This window comes from Bombus fervidus, chromosome 18, assembly GCF_041682495.2.
Source record: "Bombus fervidus isolate BK054 chromosome 18, iyBomFerv1, whole genome shotgun sequence".
Lineage (NCBI taxonomy): Eukaryota > Metazoa > Arthropoda > Insecta > Hymenoptera > Apidae > Bombus > Bombus fervidus.
In genome coordinates this window covers 5,288,261-5,303,065 of record NC_091534.1, presented here as the reverse complement: position 1 = coordinate 5,303,065, position 14,805 = coordinate 5,288,261, and the positions used below count along the sequence as shown (strand labels likewise).

At 32.0% G+C, this 14,805-nt stretch overlaps 1 protein-coding gene and 1 non-coding gene across 2 annotated transcripts in view; both read left to right on the top strand.

Moving 5' to 3' along the window:
• The first annotated feature begins 880 nt into the window (after positions 1 to 880).
• LOC139996790 (5S ribosomal RNA) lies at positions 881 to 999 on the top strand. Its single transcript, XR_011802369.1, has one exon. It is a non-coding gene; the product is annotated as a 5S ribosomal RNA (ribosomal RNA).
• A 1,542-nt stretch (positions 1,000 to 2,541) lies between these two features.
• LOC139996559 (dynein beta chain, ciliary-like) overlaps positions 2,542 to 14,805 on the top strand; it is a 48,695-nt gene continuing 36,431 nt past the window's right edge. The window contains exons 1-8 of the mRNA XM_072020987.1: positions 2,542 to 2,645; positions 2,703 to 2,922; positions 4,198 to 4,363; positions 4,491 to 4,633; positions 5,330 to 5,491; positions 9,116 to 9,352; positions 12,670 to 12,891; positions 13,980 to 14,231. Coding sequence (XP_071877088.1) covers positions 2,743 to 2,922; positions 4,198 to 4,363; positions 4,491 to 4,633; positions 5,330 to 5,491; positions 9,116 to 9,352; positions 12,670 to 12,891; positions 13,980 to 14,231 — 1,362 coding nt within the window. The 5' untranslated portion in view covers positions 2,542 to 2,645; positions 2,703 to 2,742. The remainder of the gene's footprint in view (positions 2,646 to 2,702; positions 2,923 to 4,197; positions 4,364 to 4,490; positions 4,634 to 5,329; positions 5,492 to 9,115; positions 9,353 to 12,669; positions 12,892 to 13,979; positions 14,232 to 14,805) is intronic.

Below are 14,805 nucleotides of genomic sequence, written 5' to 3'. Positions count from 1 at the left end.
AAATACAACTATTCTTACGATAAAAGACAAGATGGGCAAACAAAATAAAAAAATATGTCTAAAAAGACTCAGCTGGCATGTTCCCACTGACAAATCAAATTTTTAGGTTAAATGAACCTAACTCTATCCCTTCCTTCAAACTGCCAGCAGAGAAAGCTCTCCTCCTCCAAGATGTAGGTAAAGCGATGCAAAACATCAATAAAGACATTGGGTCTAGATATTTCATAACATGTAAAACGACGGAAAAACTATACGTTATCAGCGATCACTTTTCCAAAACACATCCACACACAACGAACATATGGGTCGAGGATAATTAAACAGAATTATTACCTTTGAAACAAATAAACTGAAAATAAAATAGAGCGAGACATATCGCTAAATAAGACAATCTTCAGATTCTCTAATGAAAACACCTTGGACAACCCAGACAATAAACTAAATAAACTACTTTACAAATTATAACCAATTAAAAATCATTTTCTCTAAATTAAACGATAAAAAATCATCCGGTTACGACGACATCAAGCTCCCGAACATTTTGCTCAAAAGCTTACCCAAAAAAATAAAGAGCGCTTCTCACCCTCAAACCTGCGATATATAAATCTCCTACCCAACATAAGAAAAATATTCGAAATAGTCATAAATAACCCCCTAGTCTCCTTTTGCACAAAGATAACGTAAATCTAAAAAATAAATTCGGCTTCCTTAACAATCAATTTTTAATAATCTATACTCTAAGTATCAAGAAATTGCAATGTTTTAGTATTACGAGACCATTACCATACATTATATCATTCTCATTTTTGCACACTCTTATGTTTCTTTAAATATTCTATTTTTTAAACCTGAAAGATTGATAAGAAAACTACTTAGATCAGCCAACGCTCATACCGCGTTGAAAATACTCGTTCTCGTCCGATCACGAAAGTCAAGCAGCGCTGGGCACGGATAGTACTTAGATGGGTGACCGCTTGGGAACTCCGTGTGGTGTTGGCTTTTTTTTATTCTTCCAATATTTTTAACTTTCCTTGAGAATCAATTTTTAGTAATCTATACACTAAGTATCAAGAAATTGCAATGTTTTAATATTACACGACCATTACCATACATTATATCATTCTCATTTTTGCACACACATAGGATGTTCGGATATAAACTTAACATAAAACGGACGCCTTTTGGATGTACGGTGCAATCTAGAAATAGTTCACATCAAAATGTAATTATTTAACAATTATAGTCACGTATGATTAACCCAGGCATCAAAAATTAGGATACGTGAAGGTTGTGCTGCTGTGATACCAGAAATGTTGAATAAAATGCGATTATTTTCTTGTCGTAGCATTACGAAATATTCACATGTAAGAAGCTATCATTTGGAACATGTGCTTAAGACTGAAATAGTTTTGAATATCGTAAATAAAAAAACATTGCAATAATATTGCAGTTTGAAGGACATACAGCAGAATCTCAGTTATCCGAACTAATTAGGAGGCAACAATGTTTACATAATGGAATTTTCGAATAATAAAACAGTTACTTTCTTCCTCTTTATCTTTAAAAAGATTTATCTTTGTAAATTCATCTCTGTTCTATGTATTTTTAAAAAGAACACAAATTATGATAATACCAATACACATAATGAAATGAAATATGAGGACATTAATCTTTGAAAGCTTATCTTTATTCTATGTATTTAAAAAAGAACATAAACATCAATAATAGTAATACAAAGAATGAAATTAGATATGATACGATTAAAGATATATGAATTCCGGATCTATTTAGCTGCTACATCACACAACTGTTTTAGCAAATTTAATTCGGTAAAATTTCATTCCTTCTGTGTCCCTGTCACAGGGTTATAAAACAATAATAGAATAACCACGCCTGACAAACACCCTGCAAGCCACAGCCATCGAGACGATAAGCAGCTAGTATCCCAGGCAAAGAACACAGTAACAGGATAGCCACTTGCAACTGGCGCCCGGCGATAATACCTTCAGAGAGCTCAAACCCAAGTATATAAACGTTCCCAAAATCAGCACTCTTGCATCTACCAACAGCAAAATACTGACATTCGCGGACGACATGGCTGTGCTAGTCAGGCATATTAATATGGAAGTCAGGAATACCATTATGGGGGACAGCAGCAATGAGTCAGAAAAATAAGGCACAGTCGCTTCTCAAAGATACTCAGAACAGTAGTCAACGCCCCATGGTATATCAGAAACGAGGATACACGCAAAGACCTAAAAATACCAATGGTCAAAGAAGAAATCGGCAGGTACGCAAAAAAAAAAAAAAAAACAAGGAAATAAGGGCAACACAGCCAAATAGGTTGGCTACTGACACGAGCGAAACGCATATAAAAAGGAGACTGAAAAGAAAACATCCCACTGACCTTGCTAAAGAAATAAAATAAACAAACTGGTAAATGGTATCCTGCTCGGGGTAGCCATCCACGTGTTATTTAGCAATTAAGCTAAAAAAATTTAGCAAATGTCCAACGACAAATTGTAAAATACAAATTAAATAATAATAATAAAGAAAAAAAAATATTCAGCTGTCACGATTTATGTGCGTCATCCTGTATATAATATAGTATATGTATATAGGATTTCTGGAAATATAACTTATATGTAAGTTATTATTACAAAAATCCTTTTCTATCAACTGAAAATTTCTTTTTATTTCAGTTTTCCAACCGAAGACAATTTAGTATTGATCTACAGCCAAATGCTAGATCAACACCTGATGAATCCTATCAATAAATTTAACTTAGCGCTGACAAAAATTGCAGAATCATTATTAAATGCAGCATTGTACTGTCACCACAAAATTTCAACAACATTCCTACCAACAGCAGTCAAATTTCATTACGTATTTAATCTACGTGATCTCTCAAACATCTTTCAAGTAAGATTTATTTCAACAAAGCAAGTAATTAAAATGACAAAAGCTTAATTAAAGCCATAGAAATTTATCGCTCTTTGCTGCAGTTTACCTTTTAAAAATAATATGCTTTTTGTGTAAAGTGTTTTCGAACTGGTGACGTTAGTACAGTAATATTTTTCCATAGGAAGCTTTATCTCCGACTAAATCAAAATTAAAGACTCTTCGAACATGTGTACACTTGACTATGTCGTAAACTGGGTGGGTAGATGCGAAACGTGGTGGCTATGAGGATTTTCCCACGTATAAAAAAAAAAGAATGGATTTTGTTACGTTTATATTTATACGCACTACTAATATCTCCGCTGAATCGGTCATTATGGTATTTTATCTTATTTATCTTATTCAACATAATTTCGAAATCTAATACAGATAGATCTTTCTGATCTGATGATCCTCAATCCGAACGATACATATCTCGGCAGCTTATCTCGTACAAGTCGTAGGGATCGTCCACAACAAAAGCACCGTGATTGTCTCGGCTGCGAGTGTCCACAAAAAACACAACTTACAATAGATATTCGATACGTCCTCCTTTTTCTTGTAAACAGAACCTGACTGTTTTCTTAAGATTTTACAATATTGTGTCTTGGTGTATCCCAGTACTAAAAGTAGAAAGGATTTAAATCTTAGTACTGAATAGGCCAATGCACAGATTCTCCTCCACCGAATACCTGTTTCCAAAACAGCTGGTCAAGTGTTTTTGTACGGCGTTGGTAGAATGTGATGGCGCACGAACTATCTCTTAATGCGTGTGGATTTTCGTGTGCTCGGAAATATTCGTTACGTATATTTATTATTCCATATTTACTAAATATTGTCTCATCAGTAAATTGTATTTTCACGGGGAAATTGAAATTGTGTTGGATTACAAAATTAACAATTCATTGATCGTTGAAAAAGTTATTGTTATTAATAACTGAAAAATTGCCAAAAGATAATAGAATAAAATACACAAAAGAATTCGGGAAATAGCCGATATACACAGTAAAGTATTATATAAATTTTGAGTTTTTATAACAAATGGTAATTTTTTATACACGTCAACCGCGCCGAAATGAAATTTTGGATTGACTTGTATACATGTCGAACGCAGTTAGTAACTGAAATAGTTACCATGAAATTCAACTTATTGAGATAAAAATCATGTGTAGTTATAATTAATTCTCTTAAAAAAATATTTAATATTATATTTAATAATAAATATTTGATATAAAAAAAGTTTACTCTTTTTTTAAGGGCATACTGTTTGCACACGGTGAGACTGTTCCGACTGCAAATCATTTGATCAGATTGTACGTTCACGAAGCAACAAGAGTGTATTCGGATAAATTAATCAATGCTGAAGATAAAAAAGCCTTTCAGCAATTGCTGAAGGAGTCGCTTCGCAAAAATATTTCTGTAAGTTTGAAAAAGTCAGTAGTATTAATTATTATAAATAAAAAAGAAGTAAATAGGTCTTTGTTACGTATATTCTTAATTTAATTTTTGATAATGATAAATTTAATAATATCATTTATTATCGCAGGAAGTGGACGAAAATACTGTATTTGCTGGACCAATAATATATTGTCATTTTGCGGAAGGAATCGGTGAACCAAAATATATGCCAATAAGAGATTGGCAACAACTGACAAAGTTACTGGATGAAGCTCTGGTTAACTATAACGAACTGGTAATAACAATTTATATTTAAAAATGTAAATTATATAGTATATCATATAAAAAAATATAAATAATATTCAAGTTAATAGTTTTGTCAAATGTTACAATAAAACAAATCATAATCAGTGTAAAAATAAACATTCAAAATTATGACAATCTATAAATATTTTGACTATAGCTCAAAGTCAACGTTTCTCCGGTATAGAATGTGACAAACAAAATAATGTCACATTCAAATGTGAAAGACAGTTTCTTATTTTTTTTTGCTACAACATAAGTTAAATTTAGATCTTTTCTTATTGATAATATAAACCTTCATCTATTCTTACAACATACTTGCTAATTTTGACATATAGATTACACGCTATACATAAACAATATTTACATACAATATTTTGGTACGTGAAACATTGTTTTCCACACAACTTTTTTTTGCTTGCACTCTTCGATTTTAAAAATAGATAATATAAGAACTTATTTTATATTGCATAAAGCAATAATAAGCAATTAATTTCTAATTCGTGAGTAAGAACCTTCGTAAATAAAACACGTTTTTATCTCCAGTTCAAATATATGTTTTTTGAATTAAAATTAATTGATAAAACAAATAAAAGCTATATTTATTGTAATTGGAATATTCGAATTTTTTATATATGTTACTATTTCTTTTTTCTAATCAAATTTATATTTGTTTACCTTCGAATAGGTAGCGGCAATGAATCTGGTTTTATTCGAAGATGCTATGTACCAGGTTTGTCAAATAAATCGCATTCTGGAGTCACCAAGAGGAAACGCATTGCTTGTTGGTGTTGGAGGAAGCGGAAAGCAATCTCTTTCTAGCCTTGCGTCTTTCATCGCAGGCTTAGAGGTACTTCTGCAATAATTTGTAAAATTCCTATCATGCAATTCTAACTAATCCTTATCTTTAAGAAGAGTTGAGTACCTGTGCGAATTTTCCATAAAAATCACCACCTTTTCAGGCACGAAAAGTGAAACATTTAGCTATTATGAAAGAAATGTAAAAAATGAACAATTAACAAAGTAATAGAACAATAACGGTAATTATACGTCTAGAAAATTTCAATGATCTAAAAATATATTATCAAGATCAAAATTCTAAACAACATTTTGCTATATACATAATCGCCGCTCAGTCTTCGTTTCCGAGATATTTATAAAAAATTTCAATTAAATCTAGTTTTCATTACATTTCATTCTGGCACATAGGCGGTCATAGTTTTACATATCCCGATCTAAACTTGACTTATTGATGCTAATTATCTTCGATATAAGTAGAAAAAGATAAATCAATGAGTTTTAGGTTAGGTTAGATCAATATTCGGCTGTCGTGAGGCTGCTGGTAACGCTAGTATGACTTAATTCTTACTTTATGCGATGTTGTAAGTGTAACGTAAATTAGATTACTACTACTTATTATTATTTATATATATTACCAAACATACATTTGTATATGTTAAAGTTATTTGATGTATGTGGAATCAAAGAAACGCGTGGGTAAATTGTAAGGTATTGTAAGTATATATATATATATAAACTCCCTAGAGTTCACGTGGGATAGGGACTCTTTTTGTTTTACGGGTAGCACGACGTTCTTTGTTTCACGGACAGAGCGACCCTCTTATGTTTTACGGACAACCATTTTTTAGAGGCACGCATTTTCCCAAACGGACGGACAGAGAGTAACATTAGAGGCAGACAAGATTACAGAATAGTTATTTAAAATTTTTTGAAGAGTGACGGAGAAAGATCGGTAGCTCAGGATGTTGAAAATCGATTCTCGATTTTCAGACTTCAGAATCGATCCCTGAATTATCCCAAGATTTACAATATTACATATATATTGTGAATATTAAAGCACAAAGTGTGGAATACAATGCAAGCTGGTCCAGATCCGCACACTAGCAATGTTACCCTGAGACTAAAAGAACCCCCGAAGCCAACGGCACATGTACCACTTATGGTCTGTCATTGACGCATTCTTTTGTCTATGCGCTATCGATGAAGTGGCGATCACTTCAACACCCTCCCTAAAACTCTACATCCTTACATATAATTATTTCTTTGTAAATATTTGAAGCTTAATTTCGTCAATGCCTTTCTCTTTACCATTTAAATTAATTTATTACTAAAAAATACTACGAGAAGACAACAGATCATGTAGAGTTTTTCTTTTTTTTTTTACAAGTGATAACCACTTTGATACCCTCCCTAAAAACTCTACATCTTTACAAACAATTACCTCTTAATATCCCTTTTATTTTTCAAACCTAATTTCTGTCGCAAATATTCAAATCTTGGTTTTGGCAACGCCTTTGTACATATATCTGCCAATTGTTCTTCGCTTGTTACATACGTTACATCTCGATCCTCGCACTTGCTGATTCCATTTTAGCAGTATCACTTACTTTACTAAGCACAACACTTTAACACTTTATTCACTTCGCGTTGCTACCTTACAATTTACAGCCCTGGACCCATAACCTGTTAAGGTTATTTGATGTATGCGAAATCAAAGAAACGCGTGGGTAAATTGTAAGGTAAATTGTAAGGTATTGTAAGTATATATATATATATTGTGATTATTAAAGTACAAAGCGTGGAATACAATGCAAGCTGGTCCGCACTTGCAAATGCACGATCCACACGCTAGCAATGTTACCCTGAGACTAAAAAAACCCCCGAAGCCAACGTCGCACATGTACCGATTACGGTCTGTCATTGACGCATTCTTTTGTCTATGCTCTATCGATGGCCTCAGCGCTTGAGAAAACCGAAGACCAGATGTAGAGTTTTCTTAGAAGCGGCGATCACTTCAACAGTATATAACTCAAAAACTAAGACCGTGCATAGTTATTATCATGTTATTCAATATTCCATGTTATATTTAAAATTAAAAAATAATAATTACGCGTGTGTGAGGAAAGCAAATCAAAATTTATCCGCACTCCAGTTATATTCCAGTTATATTTAGAACTTCTGTTGGCCGTACTGTCCTATCTGCACTTTTCGTATAACATCACTATCTTTTAAGTCAATGCTGTTCAGGTTTGAACGTGTTATATCAATTCATTTGTGGATGCCCTACTTGTGATTTGCACGAAAAAAAGAGCAGCATGCAATGATTCGTATTTCGTGGTTGGAGAGCGTGTCTAGTGCCGATATTTATCAAGCACTTTGTGCACAGTATTAAGAAAGCGTTTGTCGCGAGCAAGTGTGTTTGAATGGATACAGAAGTTCAAAGAACGTAGCACAGGTGTCAGTCATGAAGACGGAACCGGAAGGTCGTCCACATCCACGACTGATGACATCAAAAGTGCACGTAAACTGATTCTGTCGAATAGACAGGTGGCATTGAATGATACGGCAAATCATTTGTGAATTAGTCATGGCTCTGTTTATGCAATACTCCGCGATAGACTTAGGTTTCGAAAAGTTTATGCGAAGTGGTACCGAAACAATTGACGATGAGGCGAATACGGCGCTGCATTCGTGATTCGCAGCTCAGTCGAAAACATATTTTAATGAGGAAATACGAAAGCTCTTTAGCAGATGGACAAAGTGTATTGAAAAGCTGGACGATTATGTAGAAAATGAGGTATGTCATTTCTGAAAATTGCTTAAAATAAATTCTACAGCGACAGTGCGGATAATTTTTGACTCACCCTCGAACATATCTGCCGCCTCTAATCATTATTAGTATATGACAAACAGGCAGATAAAAGATAATGCAATATTTTCTGTAGCAATAGATCCATTGAAAATTATTTCACGCTAAAATTGTTGGCTACTTAGTAGTTACTGTAGCCTAAACCATAATCCATTCTTTTTTTTTTTTTTTTTTATATCATCTCTCATCCATAAGTTAAGTTTAGATTGGAATATATAAATTGTATATATATTGAATATTAATTGTTAAATCAGTTGGTTTACGAGCAATAATATCGCCCTTTTTCTCTCTGACTATTGCCTTATTTTCGTAGTTTTCATCAAAGAACTACATGTATACAATATATTCTTTGAATTCTTCATAAAAATAGGATCATATTAGAAAAATTTATTACTATGATAAAAAGTAACTGAAGGAATTATACCTACATAGTTTATGTCATGTTCCTTAAAATCTCAGGTAAAGTGAAAATTAGAATTTTATGGTACTGGAATAACATTAAATAAAAAATTGTTATATAATAGATATAACAAGAGTGCAAAGGTAAGATCAAATTTGATCATTTTTTAATTGAAACGGTGGTATCCTAAACGATGTTTAAGTAGTTTTTTAATGCTCCTGAGGTGAAATTTTCGGTGAATTTCTGCTATTCGAAGAATGTGAGATAGATGGAGAATAAAAATTAACTGTGAACTTTCATAGATCAAATTTTTTTTAATTAGTTTCAAATTAATATCAACACGTATACATAACACGTAAGCAATCTCTTTACATAAAAATTAATCAAAGTCCTTTACATTCTAGGTTTTTCAGATACAATTACGAACAGGTTATTCGATGACTGATTTAAGAGGCGATTTATCAGGTTTATATTTAAAATCTGGATTGAAAGGAATCGGAATAACTTTCGTGATGACCGATTCTCATATCGCCGATGAAAAATTTCTGGTACTTATAAACGATATGCTCGCTTTTGGCGAAATCTCCGAATTATTCGCCGATGATGAGGTGGATAATATCGTGAACGCCTTAAGAACTGAGGTACGTTTTCTTATTTGTAAACAAAACACTTTCAATGCAATATTTGAATCGCGATCTATTTCTGTTATGCAAATTATTTTTTCTTCGCGCTAATGACTTATAACTATAACTATTGTGCATTGGCAATCAACGTTACAAAATTTCGTTACGACGCACTCTTTTGTGCACAAATATAATTTTATATTTATGCTCTTTCCATATAGTTGATTATGAAGTATACATAATATATAAAAAGACAAGCAAATATTTTCGGTATTAACTTTTGTATAACTGAGTATATTGAACCCATAAAAAGTTCAATTATCTTAAGTACAGGATGTTCAAGAATTCTTTGTCCTTGAATTTTAAGGTCAGATTTTTTTATTGCATTGTATAGTACTTGTCACGGGGGACAAATTGGTTGAATTGCGACTCTGTACTTGACCTTTGAGGAATATATATATACAATACCGTTATATATATATATTTATAATATGTATACCGTTGGAATGTTTAATGTCGAGTGCCGCTACAACTATTTCTTTTTAAGGAGAGATATACAATTATTCTATGTCTCTATTAGGTAAAAACATTCATCCCGTGACCGCGGCTACGTTCGGCGACTAGTTGTCACCTCGAGCCCAAGCTCATTATCGCACTTCTCGGACGATTATAATTAGGTTAACTTATAAAGATTAAAGTATTGGGGATTTTCCAAAGAATTCCAAAGGGAAAGCCCGGTGTACTTTCATCTCCGACATATATATATGTACAATGAATGAAAATGTAATATCTTTTTTTGAAGAGAACGGTTGAGTTACGTCCCCTTGAGAGTTTTCTGCCTCGTAATGAATACTACATGATACATTTAAAAAAATGTTACCGTGTAATTCGATATTAAGGTCAATCTTGCGGTAACTTTTTCAATTAGATGTCCGCCGATTTGAAGCTGTAAGAATATCTGCCAAAGCTATGAAAAATAATTTTTGGACACCCTGTAGATTATATATAATTACCCAATAAAAATAAATTATCATAAATTGAATTAAATATCATCCGAAATGCCACTTGTTTATATAATTATATATAATTTTATAGTTATATATAAATTTATATATAATTATATATAATTATAAAATATACAAACGCATTTTCATAACGATATTATGGCAGATAGTCCACCGCTATTTGGCCTTATCCTAATTTATGACTAAAGGTCAGCTTTATTCCTTTTAACGGAACCGAGGTAAATATTAAACGTGTTAGTTTGTTTAATAAAGAGTCACGTGATAAAGTTGTGATAGTCAATTATATTAAAATCACTCTAAGTACAGAGATAGTGTATTACGTCGTAATCGTCGTTAAAACGTCCTTAATGAGCACTCATACTTCTAACAACAAAATGACGTTCAGTCGCGCGTGATTGTTTTAGATCTGGGTACAGCACGTATGTATTTCATATACTTTGCAATTGCGTGCGACCCTTGGTACTACAACTACCATATCAGTCAAAATGTCTGGTTCTACAATTTTATTTTTAAATTTCTACTTCATGTTACATTTTCTTCTGCAAATGATGTAATGATTTTTGTAGCGATAACTAAAGGAATAATATAATGAATTTTATTTTTTATTTTTTTTTTTTTTATGTATTCAAATTCAAAATAATTTTATATTATTGCTACTTATACCAATACCAGTCAAAATAACTGGTACTTCTCAAAAGGTAAAACAGTCGTACAATCTGTTTACCGAACCCGAACTAACCAATCTCTTCGCTTTGTACAATTTCCCACACGTTTTTAGAATTTTTACTGCGTATCATTCGATATGATGGTGTCAATTATCAGGAAAATTTCGGATCGACCATGATACTGATATCAGTTAAAATGACTGATTGTACAATTTTATAAATGTGCTAATCCTCGTTTAGGAATCATGGTCCCAGATGAATTAATAACACCAAAAATGCACTGCATAACACGAACTCCTTTTGTAAGAATGTAATAAATCAATAAGTATAAAAATATTCTATTGTTACGTATTTTCTAAAGACCAGTCATTTTAACTAGTTTTGGTAGAAATAACTTTGTCGTAACTGTCGATAGGTTTAATGTTAGTCAAGACAATGCGAGTGGAAGCTGTACCATATTTGACAATAGATTCTGTAATCGCGAGCGACTAGTCGCAAGTGGAAGCAGGCTAATGTTTGGAAAGTTGGTAACCGGCGTTTGGAAGTTGCCGAGTCTGTTGTACCGACACCTCATAGCCATATCACCGAATATGGCTGTTTACAGTTTAGAGAATGCGTGAATTAGTTTGTGAATGACAAATGGCCCCATGTAGCATTGCCAAAAAATGAAGACTCTGTTTGAAGGATCTCGCCACGGAGTGCGGATAGCAGCGATGCCTTTTGATAAGCGAACTGTTACGGATCGCAAGGCATTTACCCCAGAACCTTGAGGCAATAAAGTCTTCGTAAAAGATAACCTAACATAGTATACATACCTCATATAAGAGTAAGAATGTGACGACATGTATTAGAAATACGAATAAAGTAGTTATAGTATTTGAATACTATACAATTTTTAGTTCGCCGCGCAGTAGTTTCGTTGATAGAACAAAAGAGGACAAATACTATAACTACATGTCATATACAATACTCGATTAATCGATCGGCTTAATCGATGAACAAACAGCCCGGATAAATCGTGATCGAAGTGGATAATCGAGACTTGGAGGGAAATAAATAAAAACGCATTTTCTATTCCAAAATAAGCTTCTTACTTTTAAGAGATGTAATTCCTTTGATAATATAATCATTTTTTTCATTTATAGTACAATTATTTACAATATAATAAATTATTTTTTTAATTTCACATTTACAATTTTGCTTCATCATGCCAACTTTTCACCATCATTAAACTTTCTGTTAGGCTAGGTACATCTTCTTGTTACTTCAAATACCGAAGAACACGATTCAAAATTGCAGCGCCTTCCTTATGACTAATTTCTTCATTGTCTACAACGAAACGTTGGACTTATTCTGCACACCTGACCATATTTGCGTCAGTGATGTGTAAATTATTTTCAGATAGCATTTTCTATGTCGAGTTCATCCAGTTTCTCGCAGTGTGGCGCAATTGTACAATTTCGTTGTTTGTATCGTATTATGTCAGAATGTTCTATATCAATAATTTTATATTTCTAAAGTTTGAGCTATGACTTAATTATAGTCTGAATCTAAACTTTGTCCCGTGCATTGGTACTCATATACATAATATCTTTAATACTGAGGGATTTTAATGTAGCTATTATATATTTGGCTTATATCGTAGGTAAAACAAACCGGTATGATGGACACCAAAGAAAATTGCTGGAAATTTTTCATCAATCGAGTTCGAAATTTGTTAAAATGCATTCTTTGCTTTTCTCCCGTTGGTGCAACATTACGAAACAGGGCTAGACAGTTTCCAGCAATCGTAAACAACACTTCGATCAATTGGTTTCAAAGTTGGCCACAGGATGCCTTGAGATCAGTTTCCTCCAGGTTCTTAGAAGTAAGACAATTTAACACATTCTTTATAAAGCTTAATAAGTCATTTATTTAATTTAATTTATATTAAGACATAAGTGTGAATGAAAACAACTATCTTTTATTAGTGTTGAGATGTGTATAATTTTCTGTGCTGGACTGGGTTAAATGCGTAATAGAGATACTTGTATGTGAATATCAATATGTGTGCGCGCTGCGTCTCGAAAACAAAGGAATGTAAACTGTTCAGTCGGTTAACAGTCGGGTATAGAAGAAAGTGCTGAGACGCGTGCAAGTGTGTATCGATGAATATATGAGAAATCGTCCATGAAATAAATATATTATTATTTTAATATTAATCCTCAGTATGAATTTAGTGTTCCTATAACATTATTTCGGCTTCAAAGATCCACAATTTTCAACAATTAGATTATTTATTACATTGAAATGTTCATAAAATCAATTCATCAAGGGTATCTCTATATCGCATCTCCGCTATTTGTACTGTATTATTTTTTTCAAAAGATGATAGAAGGTGATTTTTGGAAAAGGTATAAACATAAAACTGTTATTAATTTCGTAACACTTTATATGTAATAATAATTTGCAAGTACATTACTGAATTGCATTTAAACAACTTGTTCACATTTGCACACCCAATACTATGTGAAATAAAGAGGATAGAATTCCATTCGCTATCATTTGTTTGTCATTATTGATACCATGGCCGTTTGAACAGCCTATAGATTACAAGAAATAGACCTACACTACTTTCAAAATAGATCATTACTAATTTTAGCAATTTTAAAATCTAAATTTAAAAAAATAAAAAATTTCTTAATCTAAATTTTTCATAGTTTCTTTTAATTTAAAATTTAAAAAATTTTTAAATCTAAATTATAAATTGTTTAGAAATAAGAAAAATCACACTAAAGTATATGTAAATTTCTTGCCTCCCTAATTTTTCCCAAAAATGGACTTACACCACTTAAAAAATAAAAGGTCCATAGTAGCTTCATTCGATTATTACTTATGAATAAACTTAATCTGTCTTCCTGATATTATTCTACTTTCATCTATTAAGTTCATCATTGTGATACTTACTGATTGCAGGAGTTAGAAGACCTTCCAAAAAAATACAAGCCGTCAGCTTCTTTGTTCATGTCATACGTGCATACTAGTGTGAATGATATATCTTCGCTTTATTTACAAAACGAGAGAAGGTACAACTATACGACTCCAAAAACGTTCTTGGAGCAAATTTCTTTGTATTCGAAGTTGCTTGTGGAAAGAACCTACGACGTAAAAGCGATGATAGAGAGATTGAAAAACGGCTTGGAAAAGCTGGAATCTTGTGCTGGCCAAGTAATAACTTCGTTTGTTATAGTATACTACTATAACAATATAGTATAACAATATATACTACTATAACAATATAGTATATAGTTACTATATTATATAGGTAGAATATTAAATAACATTTGATTTTTTAATATAGTCGACAATTCACGAATTTCGATGACACATTGCATATTAACTTGAAAAACATTTTCACAGTATTACTAATTAAATTAAATATATAAAATAACGAATGATAGAAATATATAAAATTCTTAAAAGTTTAAACTATCAAAGATTTTAGTTATAACTGATTGTAGAACTCCTAACTAGTTTGTAGAGTCTTAGCTAGGAAAGATGAATAATAAATAAATAAATAGATTAATCACAAATAGTTTACTTCTTAACGTAAATATATTTTGGCAATAAGTATGTGATTGTGAAAGTCCCAAATTTTTAAAAATCTTTAGATCCCAACAAAATTAAAAATTTCTTTCAAAGTCCAACAAAGAATTCCTTAATTGTTCAATAATTGATAATTGTTCTATTACTGTTTACTTGTGCGCAAATTAATTTTTTAATATGAAGATCAAGATTACGA